At 42.6% G+C, this 14,261-nt stretch overlaps 2 protein-coding genes across 5 annotated transcripts in view; one reads left to right on the top strand and one right to left on the bottom strand.

Moving 5' to 3' along the window:
- The window catches only part of STAB1 (stabilin 1), a 115,486-nt gene extending 107,471 nt beyond the window's left edge, over positions 1–8,015 (top strand). For all 3 annotated transcript variants that reach the window (XM_054034529.1, XM_054034528.1, XM_054034530.1), the window contains exons 62-69: positions 311–476; positions 982–1,088; positions 1,423–1,542; positions 1,881–2,033; positions 2,152–2,271; positions 3,924–4,070; positions 5,575–5,673; positions 6,692–8,015. In XM_054034529.1, the coding sequence (XP_053890504.1) occupies positions 311–476; positions 982–1,088; positions 1,423–1,542; positions 1,881–2,033; positions 2,152–2,271; positions 3,924–4,070; positions 5,575–5,673; positions 6,692–6,742 (963 nt within the window). In that variant the 3' untranslated portion in view covers positions 6,743–8,015. The remainder of the gene's footprint in view (positions 1–310; positions 477–981; positions 1,089–1,422; positions 1,543–1,880; positions 2,034–2,151; positions 2,272–3,923; positions 4,071–5,574; positions 5,674–6,691) is intronic.
- NT5DC2 (5'-nucleotidase domain containing 2) overlaps positions 7,445–14,261 on the bottom strand; it is a 70,916-nt gene continuing 64,099 nt past the window's right edge. For both annotated transcript variants that reach the window (XM_054034532.1, XM_054034533.1), the window contains exons 13-14: positions 13,643–13,707; positions 7,445–12,653 (exon numbers count right to left, since the gene is read on the bottom strand). In XM_054034532.1, coding sequence (XP_053890507.1) covers positions 12,392–12,653; positions 13,643–13,707 — 327 coding nt within the window. In that variant the 3' untranslated portion in view covers positions 7,445–12,391. The remainder of the gene's footprint in view (positions 12,654–13,642; positions 13,708–14,261) is intronic.

The following is a 14,261-nucleotide window of genomic DNA, read 5'->3' as shown; positions in this document are numbered from 1 at the left end:
TTGTAGCCGTGTAGTCCCAGGACTTTAGAGAGACAAGGTGGGGGAGGTAATAACTTTTATTGGACCAACTTCTGTTGTCTCTCTGTTGCCCAATAAAAGATGATGCTTCATTGGCATGACGCATCAAGTTTCTGTTTGCGTAAGTAAAATGATGTCCTTCCAGGCTGGGCAATGGAGCGCAGGGCAGGAGTATCTCCTTGATATAGGGCTTTCAGTAGAGAATACTAAAGTGAATCAGAGCCATTATAGAAACTGATTCATAGCTCATACAATCCTGTCTCTCACTGGGCAACTTCTTTTCCTGTTGCAGATGGGTTTCCATCTGTGCTTAGTTGGTTGGCTCAATAATGGCACCGCAGGATACCCGACTGTGTACCCGACCGCCAGCTGTGGCTCCAACCACGTTGGCATTGTGGATTATGGCTCCCGAAAAAACCTGACTGAGAGGTGGGATGCTTTCTGCTACAGAGCTAAAGGTATTGGCTCCGTTGGAATCTGCAGCAGGGAATGTGATTGCACAAGTTTGCATCTCAAAGGCGTGTGTTATATCAAGAATTTATGCTCTTTTTGATTATGCACACACCACAGTGTCAAGGGGGAAAACGTACCCAACACATCTGCAATACACGGTCTCTGTTTAAACTCTACACTTTCCGGTTTCCACTACATTGGTTTATGCCCTGAACACTTATTTAATAACATAAAGCACCAGACATCTCAAAATGCCTTACAAAGGCAGGTAAGTGTTTTGAGCCTCCCTGTTACAGATGCAGAATCTAAGGCACTGGGAGGTTAAGTGAGCTGCCCGAGGTTACACAGAGGTGAAGAGAAGCCAGTTTTTTTGACTCCTAGTCCAAAGCTCAATCCACGGGACCACAGCTGCCTTCTGCATGGACAGAAATCCTAAGCAATAGTTCAGTGTATTTGTCTGAAGAGCTCACACCCAATCCTGTTCCTCTCACATCTTTCTCCCCTTTCCAGATGTGAGGTGTAATTGCAGAGATGGGTTCATTGGAGATGGCTACTCCTGCAGTGGAAATCTCCTGGCTGTGCTGGCTGAACACTCCAACTTTTCAATCTTCTATTCCGTAAGTGCTGGTGCCACATTCCCTCTAGCCAGGGAAGCGGGAAGGGGCATGCTCCTCTGCAAACTGTCAGTAAAGCAAAGTAGGGAATCCCCGGATCCCAAAGGTTTGGAAAGGAAAATCATTGAAATGGAAGGCAAGAGTTTGTGCTCTCTGAAGTGCCATGCATAGTGAGAGTGTCAGCCTGTTTCCTCTGATTGCCAGTTAACATCTCTGCTATTCTAGCAAAGGTGGGGAGAATTCATGTGACATCTCCTGGGTTCTGCTGGCCAGAATGTTCTGACAAACCCACAGCTTCAGGCTGGCACTTAAGATTCTCTCTCTCTCTCTCCCCCAGATGTTACTGGATTACACCAACGCCACGCAGGATGGACTTGAGTTCTTCAATTTCCTCTCCAATGACACCGCATATAAAACTCTCTTTGTACCCTTGAATTCTGGCTTTGGGGTCAATATGGTGAGACAGCTGGAGAGAATACGGGATTCTCTCGTCACTGGCCACACACAATCTATAACCGTTTGAATACGGTGCTGTTGCTTGCTTGGAGGATTAGGGAAACATGCTCCAGAATGACTGAGTGGGTTTTATGGCTGAAGTGGGATTGTTCTGGCTCTCTTGCTTGGAATGCAAAAACTAGTCAGGCACCTTGTCTACACTGCACTCCAAGAAGTCTTTCTCCATTGACTCATTGGACAGCATACAACTAAAATGTTGAAAGAGCAGAAAATGCCTGACTTATTTTCCCCCTGCTTTTGACTCTGTCTCACCCTCACGTCTTTGCTTTGTTTTCTCAGACATTAACATGGGAGGAAGTGAAGCTCCACGTCTCCCTGAGTGATGTTCTCCTCTTGAGCTTCAATCTCACCCACGGTACCGTTATACCTTCCTGCTCCGGCTACAACCTTCTCATTGCAGACGCTCCCCTGCTGAATAGCACGCAGCCCCCTGTAAGTATGTTGGGGCAGTTCAGTACTCAGCCAGCTTCTCTTGCGTCTAGGTAATGGGTAACGTTTTTCTAAAACATATTCACATTGAGTCCCTTAATATTGTTTCTTCTTGTGACAGGGTTCCAAAGTGGTTAATAATACCCTGATCGTAGAGTGGGACATTCTGACCTTCAATGGAATCATTCATGCCATCGAGGGGCCGCTTAGGATGCCTCAGCAGCCTGTGCATCTGGCTCAGGCAAGTTGCTTGTTCAATTCCATTGAGAGTTTAAATGGTGGATTTAAGAATACATGTTGGGTTCAGTTACTCTGCGTCAGAGCAGAACAAGTCCCATTCAATGTGCTCACCAAGGAACCACTGTACCGTGGTGTGTGTCATTAATAGAGTCCAGCCTGGCCATACTCTGGCCTGCTGCAGTGAAGAACCAGACTGGGGACACACAAGCTTGGGCTCCTACTCTTGGGGGTAGTTGTGATGTGGAGAGCAGGGAGATAGCTCAGTAAAGGCAAAGTGCCCCCTTAAAGGTAGGGTGCTTGCCTTAGAAGATGCTAACGTGGAATTTTATGAATGGACCTTTGTGTTAGTGTGTGTCCTCATATAGCCAATACTAATGCATTCTGTACGCATAACATGGTAGGAAATCCAAGTAAAGCAAGCCAAGAATTATTTGGTCATTTGGGCACAAGGCTACACTGAGGCATGTGCAAGTAGCATAAACTTGCTGTGCCTCAGTATCCTCACTGGTAAAATGGGGATACTACTTTGCTACAGCACAAGTGGGCTGAACCTAAAGTACTTTGAGATCTTTGGGTGGAGGCTGCTAGGTATTAAGCTAGACCTACTGTATTGTTATACAACACAGGGATGAATTTAGTGTGAATGGCTCTACATATTGAGCCAGTTACTCTTTAATTATCCTGTAGTAGTTGCTATGTATAATGGGATATACATACACATCAGAGAGTTCTTCTGACCTCAGATCATGTATGTTAGTTACCAACTACTCCCTCCTCCCTGCACAGAACTATACCTGAGTGTTACACTTCCCGGCAAAGGTCTGTCCTCTGCTCCTACTGATCCCTCCTCTTCTCCTTGATCATTGCTGGAACAGGCATCCTATCTGCCTACCTGGTGTAGGTGTACCTCCAACTCCCTGGCAGAGCAGCCCTCCTCACTTTCTGCCTGCTGTTTTGAGAGGCAGGAGGACCAACTAATGGCCAGTTCAAAGACATGACATAATGTGGGACTTGTACATTTTTAGATGTATTTGCGTAGCCATTGCTATGACTGGACTATAAAACATTGAGAACAGCATGAAGCAAACAAGTGGCACCAGTACAAAAACTTAGGCCCATGCTGTTAAGTAATCCAACAGATAGCACCAGTCTGAAAAATGCACTCTTTGCCCACTAGCCAACAACAGAGAGCTAGTTTCCTCTCATTCGGCCTATTGCCATGTGCCTTGAAAATTTAATAGTGCTGAGTAAAGGCATGTCTCAAATCTGCAAAGGGAGGAGACCATTTTACATCACAACAGAGCAAAATGGAATGTAAGGTAACCAGTATAGTAATGATGAGATGCATCAGTGTATGTATTATAGCTTCTTTTGAAACTTCTGGGCAGTAGTATGATAGTGGACGAAGTGGTTTAGTCTACTACATAGTTTGATGTCCAATCTGAGCTGTGTGTGTGTAAGATGAGATCAGATCAGGAATGAGTGCAGCACACAGGGCAAACAAACTGCATAAATGTTCCAGGTAGCCAGCCCTCTATTTCACAGGTGTGAAAAAGTTTAGTTAACGCTTTTTAACACACCAGTTGTCTTTAAGACAGTTCTTCATTATGTATTTTAACAAAGAACTAAAACAACTTAGTGTGTCTCTTCCAGGTTACTAATGCTATGAAATCATCTCATCCTGTGACCACTGGGGTAACATCAGCTGTTGTCGTAGTGCTGCTGCTATTAGCTGTTGCTGGAGTGTCCTATTACTACCAAAAAATAAAAAACCGAGGATTCCAGTTCCACTACTTTCAGGTTTGGAGAAAAGTATATTCGCTGTATATTTAAAAAACAACAACAACAACCTTGCTACAGCTTCTCTCACTAAAGCACAAACCATTTCTGTTATCAGTACAGCAATGGTCATATGCATAAGAGCTCAAGGTGTTACAGTAACCAAACTGTATACAGCTATGAACTCTTGTGGGGTGTTTTGCTTTCTGATGCATTTAAACAGCAGCCTGCATCTAAATTCTCACTGTTGGAGTCACATTTACATGTGACCTTTGGAAATGGATGAATAGCTTCCCCATAAAAACATTCAGAAAGTTTTCTGAGGCGTATTTCCATCTGTTACCCTTGTAGTAAGGCTACTGCTCAGGATGTAGTTCTGGAAGAAGAACTTGGGTGGAGAAGTGCTAAGAATTCTCATCTTTAAGGGCTTGTCTCCATGGAGCAAATTCTTATGCACATGGATGTGTTGTGAACTAACTGGCTACTGCTGGCACACTCTAAAAGTTCCCTAGTGTGTGCCAGGAGGGTCTACACAGGCCAGTTGGTGCGCATTACTGCACCATGTACACAAGCCTGAAGAGTTGGCTTGGGTGAGACTCGCCTATGTTTAATAATTTTTACTAAAAGTGAGAGTGGAGGAGGTTTAAACTACAAGGAAATTCTTTAAGGTTAGATAGTCATTGCACAAGGGACTTGGGGGAAGATAACTATTAAGGCTACAATAAAGGATTGTTTGATGTAGTTGACCTTCCAGTTTATACTGTGACAGCTTTTGAAGGTGTGTTGTTAGATCTAGGCCAAGTGCATAGGTCTGTAGGGAGAATTTGGGTCACTGCAACATTCTCGTCTCACGAGGGGTCATTGCTGTCCCCATAACTTGCAATACTAGGGCCATGTCTACACTGTAGGCACTACAATGCCACTCCATAGTGTAGACACAGACTACTGTGACAGCAGGGGTATTTCCTGTGCAATAGGAATGCCACCATCATGGTAAGTTAAGTTGACAGAAACATTCCTCCGTTGACTTAGCTGTGTCTACACTGAGGCTTAGGTTGGCATAGCCTGATCCTCATGCCATAACTATGTAGACCAGGCCTATGATTTAGCCACTATGGGAAGAAATGGATATTTTGTAGTGCTGGGTCTGCAGACTGCATACATGTAAGTTACAGCTTAAACTAGAGTGAGGTTGCTAAGCACCTTAAACCTGAATTGTTATGTGGTATGGGGAGAAGGAAGCTAGAAATATGGAAACCAGTGTGGGAGGTAAATGAAAAATATGGATGAAATTACCCTTAACTGATTTCTATCATAAAAATAATTACCTTTCTGTGCAAACGTCTTGGAAAAGATTTTATATTTAAGAACACCTTCTTACTAACTAGATTCTGTAATTCAATTTCATTTTCACTACCTTGTTAATGCGAGGAACCATAGAAGTGCTTAAGACTGCAGCAATGATGAACTCCCCTCTAGGTATCGGTCTTCCTCCTCCTCTAATCTCTTGTACCTTTGCATACAGGCTGACCTGGAAGAGGAAGAGCAAGCCAGGAACCCGCCCTTGGTGTCTTTCCCAAATCCTATCTTTGGGGCCCAGAGTTTGATGTGTGAACCATTTGAGGTAAGAAAATGGTCTCACCTGTTTTATTCTGATGAAACACTTGTTTAAAACTTAACCAAATGGGGGTGAGGGGGGCTCATACTTGCTAGTAGGGGTGAATGGGATTCTGTAAGGATGTAAAAACAACCCTTAAGCTGCACTTAACACAGGGATGCTTGAGCCAGACAGGAGAGGAATCTATGGACATGTCTAAACAGCTACAGTGCTTCAGCATAGCCACTGGCTCCAAGGGTTCCCCAGTCACTATAGTTCGCCCACCTTCTGAAGAGACATTAGCTAGGTCAATGAAAGAATTATTCTGTCAGTCTACTCCTGTGTACACTGGGCATTCGATGGCTTAACTAGGATGCTTGGGGGTGTGAAAAATCCAACTCCCTAAGTGACAGAGCTGGGTCAACCTATCCTTTAAGTGTAGACCTGACCTAAGGGAAGGGGATCTCTTCTTACTTTAGTCCAGGCATTGAACTCTCATTAGCAGTGTTAATAGGTGCAGGGTGCTTGATGCTTTTCATTGAATTAGAAGCATCAGTAAATAAGTTTTCAATTTAATAAATTAGATGCCTGCTAAACCCAGCTGTGGTTTCTGCCAAGGGCTCAGTATCCTCTTCCACTGTTAATGAGAATCTTCTCTCCCTGGTGAAGACTGAGTAAATAGATTTAGAGGAGATCAATATAGAGGTAGGGGGATGTCCCCTTCTTACCCCTAACCTACTGCTGGCACATGGGGCATGAGCCCCGCACAGCAGTTGCTACTTCTATAGCAATTTCATCTAGGGACAACTGCAGTAAAAATATACACTGTAGTGTCAGGGCAGTGAGAACTCCCTTAGTCCACTTCAGAAATGGAATTGCCTAGGAACCCAGCCTTGCATTCCTGCTTCTAAACATGTAGAGAGTCAAGGGTTGTGCTACAGTAGCCAGCAGCTTGTTCCTCATTAACTTTAGAATCTTAAAGGATGTTTGTGTCAAATTAGAAGCCAGCTGAGAACCATGCTAACCATTTCTGTGTCTGTTTCAGGACTCTTTGAGGGGGGAAGATTTTTCAGACACCCACAGAATTCTTGAGTAAAGCATACAGCAAGCCAAACAAAGGGGGAAAAACCTGCATGCTAGTGCTAAGTGGAGCTTGCCCACATGTCCTGCAAGGGTTAAGCAGATGAAGAGTGAGCTAATGGTTAACATTAAACCAAACAAGCTCATCAGCTAAGATACCTCAGTTGAACTACCCTAAGACAGACATACCTGCAGTTACTCTGATTAACGAATGTCCTTGTTGATGCAGTTAAGAAAATCTCCACTGGAACAGCAAATGTGTGACTCCAAGCTGACAGTTGGAGCTCTGCACTGATATTCTTCCATAGCTGTAGGAGGGGAAACTCACTGCAGACATCTGAAGAACATTGCTTTAAAATAATAGTACCATGTGTAAAATATAGCCAGTACTACACAGTCATAATCCTCCAGGACTAAGTTACATATATAAAATAGAATGTGGATGGAATGGCACACAGCATCTGATAGCTGGAAAAACAGTCTTGTCCGAAAACCTAATGATGCTAAGCCTTTGAACTGGTGAGCATGACAAACTGCTTTTTATTCAGCTGGTATGTTTGCTTTAAGCAAGTGATGACTCCTCAAACAGGCTTAGACTGAAGTCTGTGCACATTGCACTGTTTTGTTCTAAAAGTGCAGTTTATGGAAGAACTACAAGTCTCCTTGTCAGATTCTCAGCTGTTAGAATTGCAGTTGCTAAGTGAAACCAGATGGTAAATCATTGTCATACTAGGATATTGTTTATTTACCATACATATATAGACGTTTAGAATAAAATAACCTACCACTGTGAACTAGACAATGAGCTACAGCAAGTTATTTAGACAAGAACTTCAACTTGCTACATTTCAAATTATTCTCAAACCCACACAACAACAATTGCTATGTTAAATTTTCAGAGAGCCATAGTGGTAACATTTTGAGTAACAAACATCCACTTGGGTTTCCTATTTACCAACTACATCAAATTTGGGTGGCTATATTATGGGTCTTCAAAAGTCACAGCTTTGGCAAAGGCACCTAGATGATGCCCAGTCTATCAAGTGGTAAAGTTGCCACCACTATCTCCAACATAACATGGCAGGTGCTCCTACAGCAGCGGAAACATTCTTCTCTTGCAGCATACACATTACAATTCGAGAGTTACAGATCACAACAGTCACAGCCCAAGACATTGCTATATCATGAGACTCCTACTGCATTCTCTAGTGATGTAATGTTTAACAAGTTATTTACATTATGTTTGAACACCAAAATAACGAGCATTAAAGGTGGAATTGTTAAATGGCTTCTTGATTTTTTTTTTTTTTTTTTAAACATCCAGTCACCAGGACAGGTACCCTGTTTATGTACTTGAGGTATTACGTTCCCAACTGATTACAGTTGCTACTCACTGCCAAAGATATTCTAGCACATTTCATTACAGCTGCTGCATTAACACTGGTTTATGGCATTGGATTATTTCACTCATTTTCCCTAGCTGCTATGGGATTTAAACTTGGCACAGAGCAATAAGCCACTAGCAGTTTGTCCACTAGGCACATGGTGCATGTGTGGCTTTGAAGGGGAAGGCTCTAAGAATTCTCTGTATAGGTGCAACTCTAAAATGTAGTTCACCTAGCCTAACACTGTCCCACGGTAATGTTTTCAGCCCAGATAACACTCTTGATTGGTAAAATTACATATTTCTATATCTTTCCACACAAGATGAAAGATGCCATTTCTTGTAATTATAGCCACTGATATTTTGTTCCTCTTATACTTCCCCTAGCTGCACAAGTCTCCTGTACCAATACTTTGCTACAGATTCACTATAAAGGTGTTCCAACCTGAGCTTGATCTTTTGCTACAGTACATAGAAAACAAGGCTCCATTGTGATAAACACTCCAACTTTCATTATGCTGCAGAGTCAGTCAGTTCACAGCTCTTTAACTTATTTAGCATTCCCCACCAAATCCATCCTCCTCAGAAGCTGACACTCCAGGGCTCGTGCTTGGGGGGACCTCTGCCCTGATTTTTTTGGGCCCTCCTCAGTGTCTATGCTACTCTCAGCTTATTTTTAATCTACCTACCATGCTCAAAGTGTATGTTTTTCTGAAACTGAGCAGTCCCAGCCATCCATTTTTTCAGGGGAGGGAAAAGCCTTACACTTAGGGTAAGCGAGCTGCCTGGATGATTGCTGGAGCTGGAGCCATAGCCAGCATCCAATTAGCTCACAATAACCAAGGAAGAGTTCTGCATAACCTTTAGCTAGAGAAGGGAGGAGCTCTGAAACTCTCACTCATTCAGCCTAAGCCTCCCTTCTCAACTGAGGGCCACAACAGGACCTACTTATTTTCCAGTCCTTAACAAAACCAGGGATGTGAAGATCCAAAATGGTTGCTTTGTTTCAGAAAAATCTGGAGGGCTTCATGTACTATAATAAAGCAATAAAGAGCAAACTTGTTTTGTGCTGTCACTTAAAAGGTGAAATGCAACCACCACTGCAGTATTCTGGGAGTTTAGTGGTTTGCAGAACACCAAGCTCTTAGGGGCAAGCAAGTGCTTCTTGTACAATGTATCTTACACACACTAAAGGAAATAGTGAGGGAGAATAAAGTAATCTTTAGCATCTTGCACCATAATTTAGCCCTAACACTGAATGGAAAAGTTTCCCACAGTTCTGCTGTGTCTGAGCTCCTCCACTCAGTGGTTCATAGTTGCAGCCCTATGAGTCATTCCAAAGCTATAAGTAACAAAACTTCAAAGGAAACCCAATGCACTAGGCAGAGAGCCTGCAGGGTAAACTTGTGGGAGATGCTGCTAGCACAAAGGATATTAAGAAATTTTCCATTCTAAAGCCCAGTGTCTCCTCCAATTCTGCTATGTCTGAAAAGTAGAGAGCAGTGAACAGAAGTAGGGAGGAACAGTCCCTGCCACTACCATCAGCCAACATTGCCTTTGAGCACATCTATTTTGGGGCCGCTACCTTACTGGAAAACAAGGCCTCTGCAGATGACAAGTCCACATTGTAATGGCCTATAAAAGGTGTTGCCCACTAATTAAGGGTCTCCTCTGCAGATTTCTGAGGTGGAGGTACTTACTTGTTCTGCCAATACGATTGGTAGTCACATCATAGAGTCTGGCTGGATTCTTCCCAGGACCTCTAATGCCTTATAGGCCTCAGCAAGCATAGCCTAATCCATCTAGTGATGGGTGACTGGAAATGCTGAGTTCTTGTCATTTCTGATGGAAAGAGGTCAAAGACCCTGTGTATTTTTGAAAGATAGAACCCTGAGAAACTGTTTCCTCTTCTGAGAGACCTATATTCAGAAGATGAAAGCGCTCCTTTTGGACCAGATTGTCCCTCAAGCTGGAAGCTGAATGAAGAATGGATGGGGTGGAGTCCCTGGCTCTCCTCCTCCCTGGCCCATGTGTCTGCGGGTTAACACCTACCCATCCTCTGACAAATGGGGAATTCTGGCTCCTAGGTTCAAGTCTGGGTGGCAGCAAATCTGTTCATTGTCAAAAAGTTGTGCTGGAGGCTGCTCAACCACCGCTGGACTTTCTGCCTGAAGCTACAGTCCAAGATGTTCCCTTAGAGTATTTAAGGAGGGTCTGCCTGAAAAAGGTCAGAAAAGCAGTTAGCTACTTAATTGCTTCTCCCACTCAGTCCCTAAGCTGGAGTGTCTCTAAATGGAAAGAAAACAGCATGCCCTGATTTTAAGCATTGCTCAAAAATTTCTATTGGCAGGCAGAAAAAGAGGGTGTTGTAGATTTAATGGGGAGTAGGGATATTTATGCTAATAAGTTTGTTTTATAGCTATATAAATTTCAGTCAGCTGTTACTGCTTTCTGTGTTTAGAAACTCCTGTGACAACTGCAAGGCTGTAAACGGACTGCATACTTCATGCTATATATCACAACAGAGTTTAAATTTCATTTCAGGTGTTGTATTACTACTGCCATTTATTTTAAGATTAAACCAGAAAAGAACTTTATTTCTCTCAGCTTTAGACAGGTTTTCATGGGTTAGCACACTGTTATGGTTGGGGTGTAAACATTCCAGGGGAATGTTTTAAAATACAGGTTTCAATGTAACATTTCCATATGGTTTTAGGTTGTATAGACCTGCCACAGCTGAATTATGGGCCAGCTTTGACCCGAGATAGGTGGAGGGAGGATTATTATTAATAGCATCCCCATCTAGGAGCAGCTCTCAGTGCTTTCATCCTTGTCATAATATTTTCAACTACTTGAAAGAGCAGTAGTAAGATTGCTGGCACTATGCAGAAGAGATTAAGTGGTATGGTGTGTGCAAAGTACTCAGTCATAAAGCAGCAGCACAGGAGTTATGCTTCTCTGGCTGTGGTTGGCCCTTTGTAACTCCTATGGCTCCAACCCTTCAGTTACGCAGATATTCTAAACTTGTACTAAACAGAAGCCGAGGCAGAGCTATAGCTAGAAATCACTGTCTCCTACCCAAAGACATTTGGCACAAAGTAATCCCCCTCCATTGTCAACAACACTGGGCTCATTTGTTGAAAAATAGATTTAACAAGATTCACCTACCTCTCCATGCCTGACCACAATTTATCCTTTGTTACTTCCCCCCTCCCCCTTCTTGCTACTGAATCAGAATAATCTCTTCCACAGCTGTAGGAACAGCCTTGAGTCAAGAATACAAACAGGCCTTATTCTAATCTCAGTTTTACATTTGGGGGGGGAGGGGTGTAACTTCACACCAGCCCATGACTTCAGAATAAGGCCCAATTTGTGCAAATACAAAGGCATTGCTCATCTTATTGAGAAGATATGAGCTCTAAGCTTCTTACTGTAAAAACAAAACTACATCACTTAAGGTAGTGTTTTAATTGATTTTTCAAGGCAATACTTCTCAGTGTTAAATTTTAAGTGTTGACTTAAATATGTTTAAGACTAGGACATAATCAAAGATTTAAAATCCATTATAATTTAGCTTCCATGCTTTTCAAAACAATCCTCAAAGACATGGCAAATACATTATTTTAATGTCAAAGGCTGCAAAAATGCACCTTCTAAGCAGTGTGTGTGTGTGTCTCAAGATCTTAGCTTTTGAACGGTTTCTATAACAAGTGAAGGAAAAAAGCCTCTATATTCAGAGACCAAAACATTCAAAAGTTAAGTTGCCTAAAATCAGCTTTCAGAGGTGCTGAATAACCCTTTAAATGTATGGGAGAGCAGAGAGGTGGGTTTGCTTAGCACTTCTGAGAATCAGGCCATTTCTAGCTACGGTGCCTAACTGCAGTTACCTAATTTCAGCTACCCATCTTAGAAGAAGATTTGGGCCAGAATTTGGGCAGGGGCTGAAGATGGAGTTTTAAAAAAATTGAAGGCGTCATGACATGCAGCTTGCTGTGATTGTTTTACTTCTACCTAACCAACTCTGAGAATGCTTTGCTAGATAAAATAGTCAAATCAGATCGTCCTTCCATTTAACTTAAGCACCAATTTGTTAGCAAGGTAGATATTTGGAAGTGCTGGAAGGCAAGGTTCTGGGATGGTCAGGGACAAAACACAACCCACACCCACACCCGTGTTAAAATCATCTTTAGCGATAGGCAATCCATGGCCAAACAGCCTGACCCTTTGTACAAACAATTCTAGCACTACATCACTGTAAACTTCAGCTCACATACTTTCCCTTCATCGGATGTGCACCATCTCCTCCAGGAAGGGGGTCTTCATACAACCCGTGCAGAGCTGATCCATCCAGAGGGGCGCCTCGTGCTGCAGAGGGGTGCGCCGGGGGAAAAAGGTGAAGTTCACATCATAGTTCAGCAGGCAGCTGATGGATGCCATGTAGATATCAGAGAACCGGATCAGTCTCCGAGAGAAGTAGGTTGGGTTGTGGAAGGTTCGGAAGATGCTCCCGAACTGAGGATTGAATAAGTTCTTTGTAAGGGACCTGAAAGGAGAGGATTTGGTTTGCACGGGCCAACATTTAGAGAAAAATTGTTAATAGAGGTTTTGTAACTAATTAGACAATTCTGTCCTTGGAAACATATTTTGCACAAGGCTTTAAAATTTCAGGGTACCAAAATCACCAGGGCAGGTACTTTCCTTATGGGCTATGCTGTGATGGAAAAGACAGCAAGAGATTACTACTGGAGTCTAACCTTGATTGAAGATTACCCAGAAGCGATGGTACTAAATGGACCTAGTAAACGTAAGCAGCAAGGGCTAAGATTTCCTCTTCGGGAGAATGAAGACAATGGTTTGATAGCTACTGCCAAGTCATTACATCCCTGCCACATGAGTCCTGCCCTGTAGGAGGAATTCATGCATCTATATTGCTTAAACTTTACTCTTACCAGGACCCATCAGGGCTGAATTGAAACAAGTTTGTTCAAGATGCCTAGTTTCATCTAAGTAAACGGTGAGTAGGCTCCTTGGCCAAGCTCTTGAAGTGAACAAGGAAGATGAAAGCCTAAGCATTTAAGAGCCTACAACACTTACTCATGTGAGTAAGGATTTGCCAATCAGCTTCTTTGGATGGAAAAATATAGATAGAAATGAAAACAATCTGGAGTATAATCTGTCATTTAAGTGGTTGCATCAGTGGAATGAATGCAGGAGTAATGACAATACTTTCTGCACTGTGAAAAAAATAGCTGTGTAGCTAGCTTAAAAATTCTATTCGATTTCACAGAGAAATCTCTTACAACACATCTCCCAATAAAGGCTAGAACTCAGCCCAGCTTCACTTTTAGAAGTTGCACTGCTTCACTAGCTACAATATCAGGAACTAATTAGACACTGGAGATCCAACCCTTGATTTCAAGATATCTACATTCATAGGAGCATATTTACAAGTTTCCACAGGAATATTCTGGGAGGAAGGGAAGTTTGCATGTTCATCCTAAAGCACGCTCAGATTTAGGTACATTGAGTCACCTAATTTCCTGACGCTCTTGCATCCATTCCAGCAGCACCTGCTTTGATTCTGCATCTTGATACATCTAGAACAAAAAAGCCCAGTAAAAAGAGTTAAATCTAAACACTGATTTTTCTCAAATCCTTTTTCTTAAGGTGATAGTGCCACTATCAATTTAGGTGCCAGGTATCTGTCTATGGCCTTTGGAGCTCAGCAACTTCTTACAATTGCCAAAAGTAAAAGTGTAGGTGACTAAGAAAAAAAAAAAGAAATTGTGAGACAGGCTGTAAATCCACCAAATTCCCTGCTTTTACTCTCCAGTATTTGTGCTCTGGGAGATGCACCATGACTATGCACGGCTTGGTTTAGAGAGTAAACCACAAGTCACTGGTTAATCCCCCAACACTGCCTGGCAGAGAGTGTTGGTTGCTTATAGTATATTAACATCTGTGGAGGATACAAAAGATCCTCATGAAAACATCTGTTAAATCATACAGTGTGGGATTTGTGTCTTATATTTATGAAGGAGTTTAGGTGACTAAAGAGGGAAGCAATAACAGCCGTGGCTTGATGTTGCCATAACACATGCATAGGGCAATCTTCCTCCAATCAGTTTTGACACCTATGAATTTCTTTGAC

The sequence above is a fragment of the Malaclemys terrapin genome, chromosome 7, assembly GCF_027887155.1.
Source record: "Malaclemys terrapin pileata isolate rMalTer1 chromosome 7, rMalTer1.hap1, whole genome shotgun sequence".
Taxonomy (NCBI): domain Eukaryota; kingdom Metazoa; phylum Chordata; order Testudines; family Emydidae; genus Malaclemys; species Malaclemys terrapin.
Note: the sequence above shows the minus strand (reverse complement) of the source record. Positions and strands in the feature narration are given on the sequence as shown.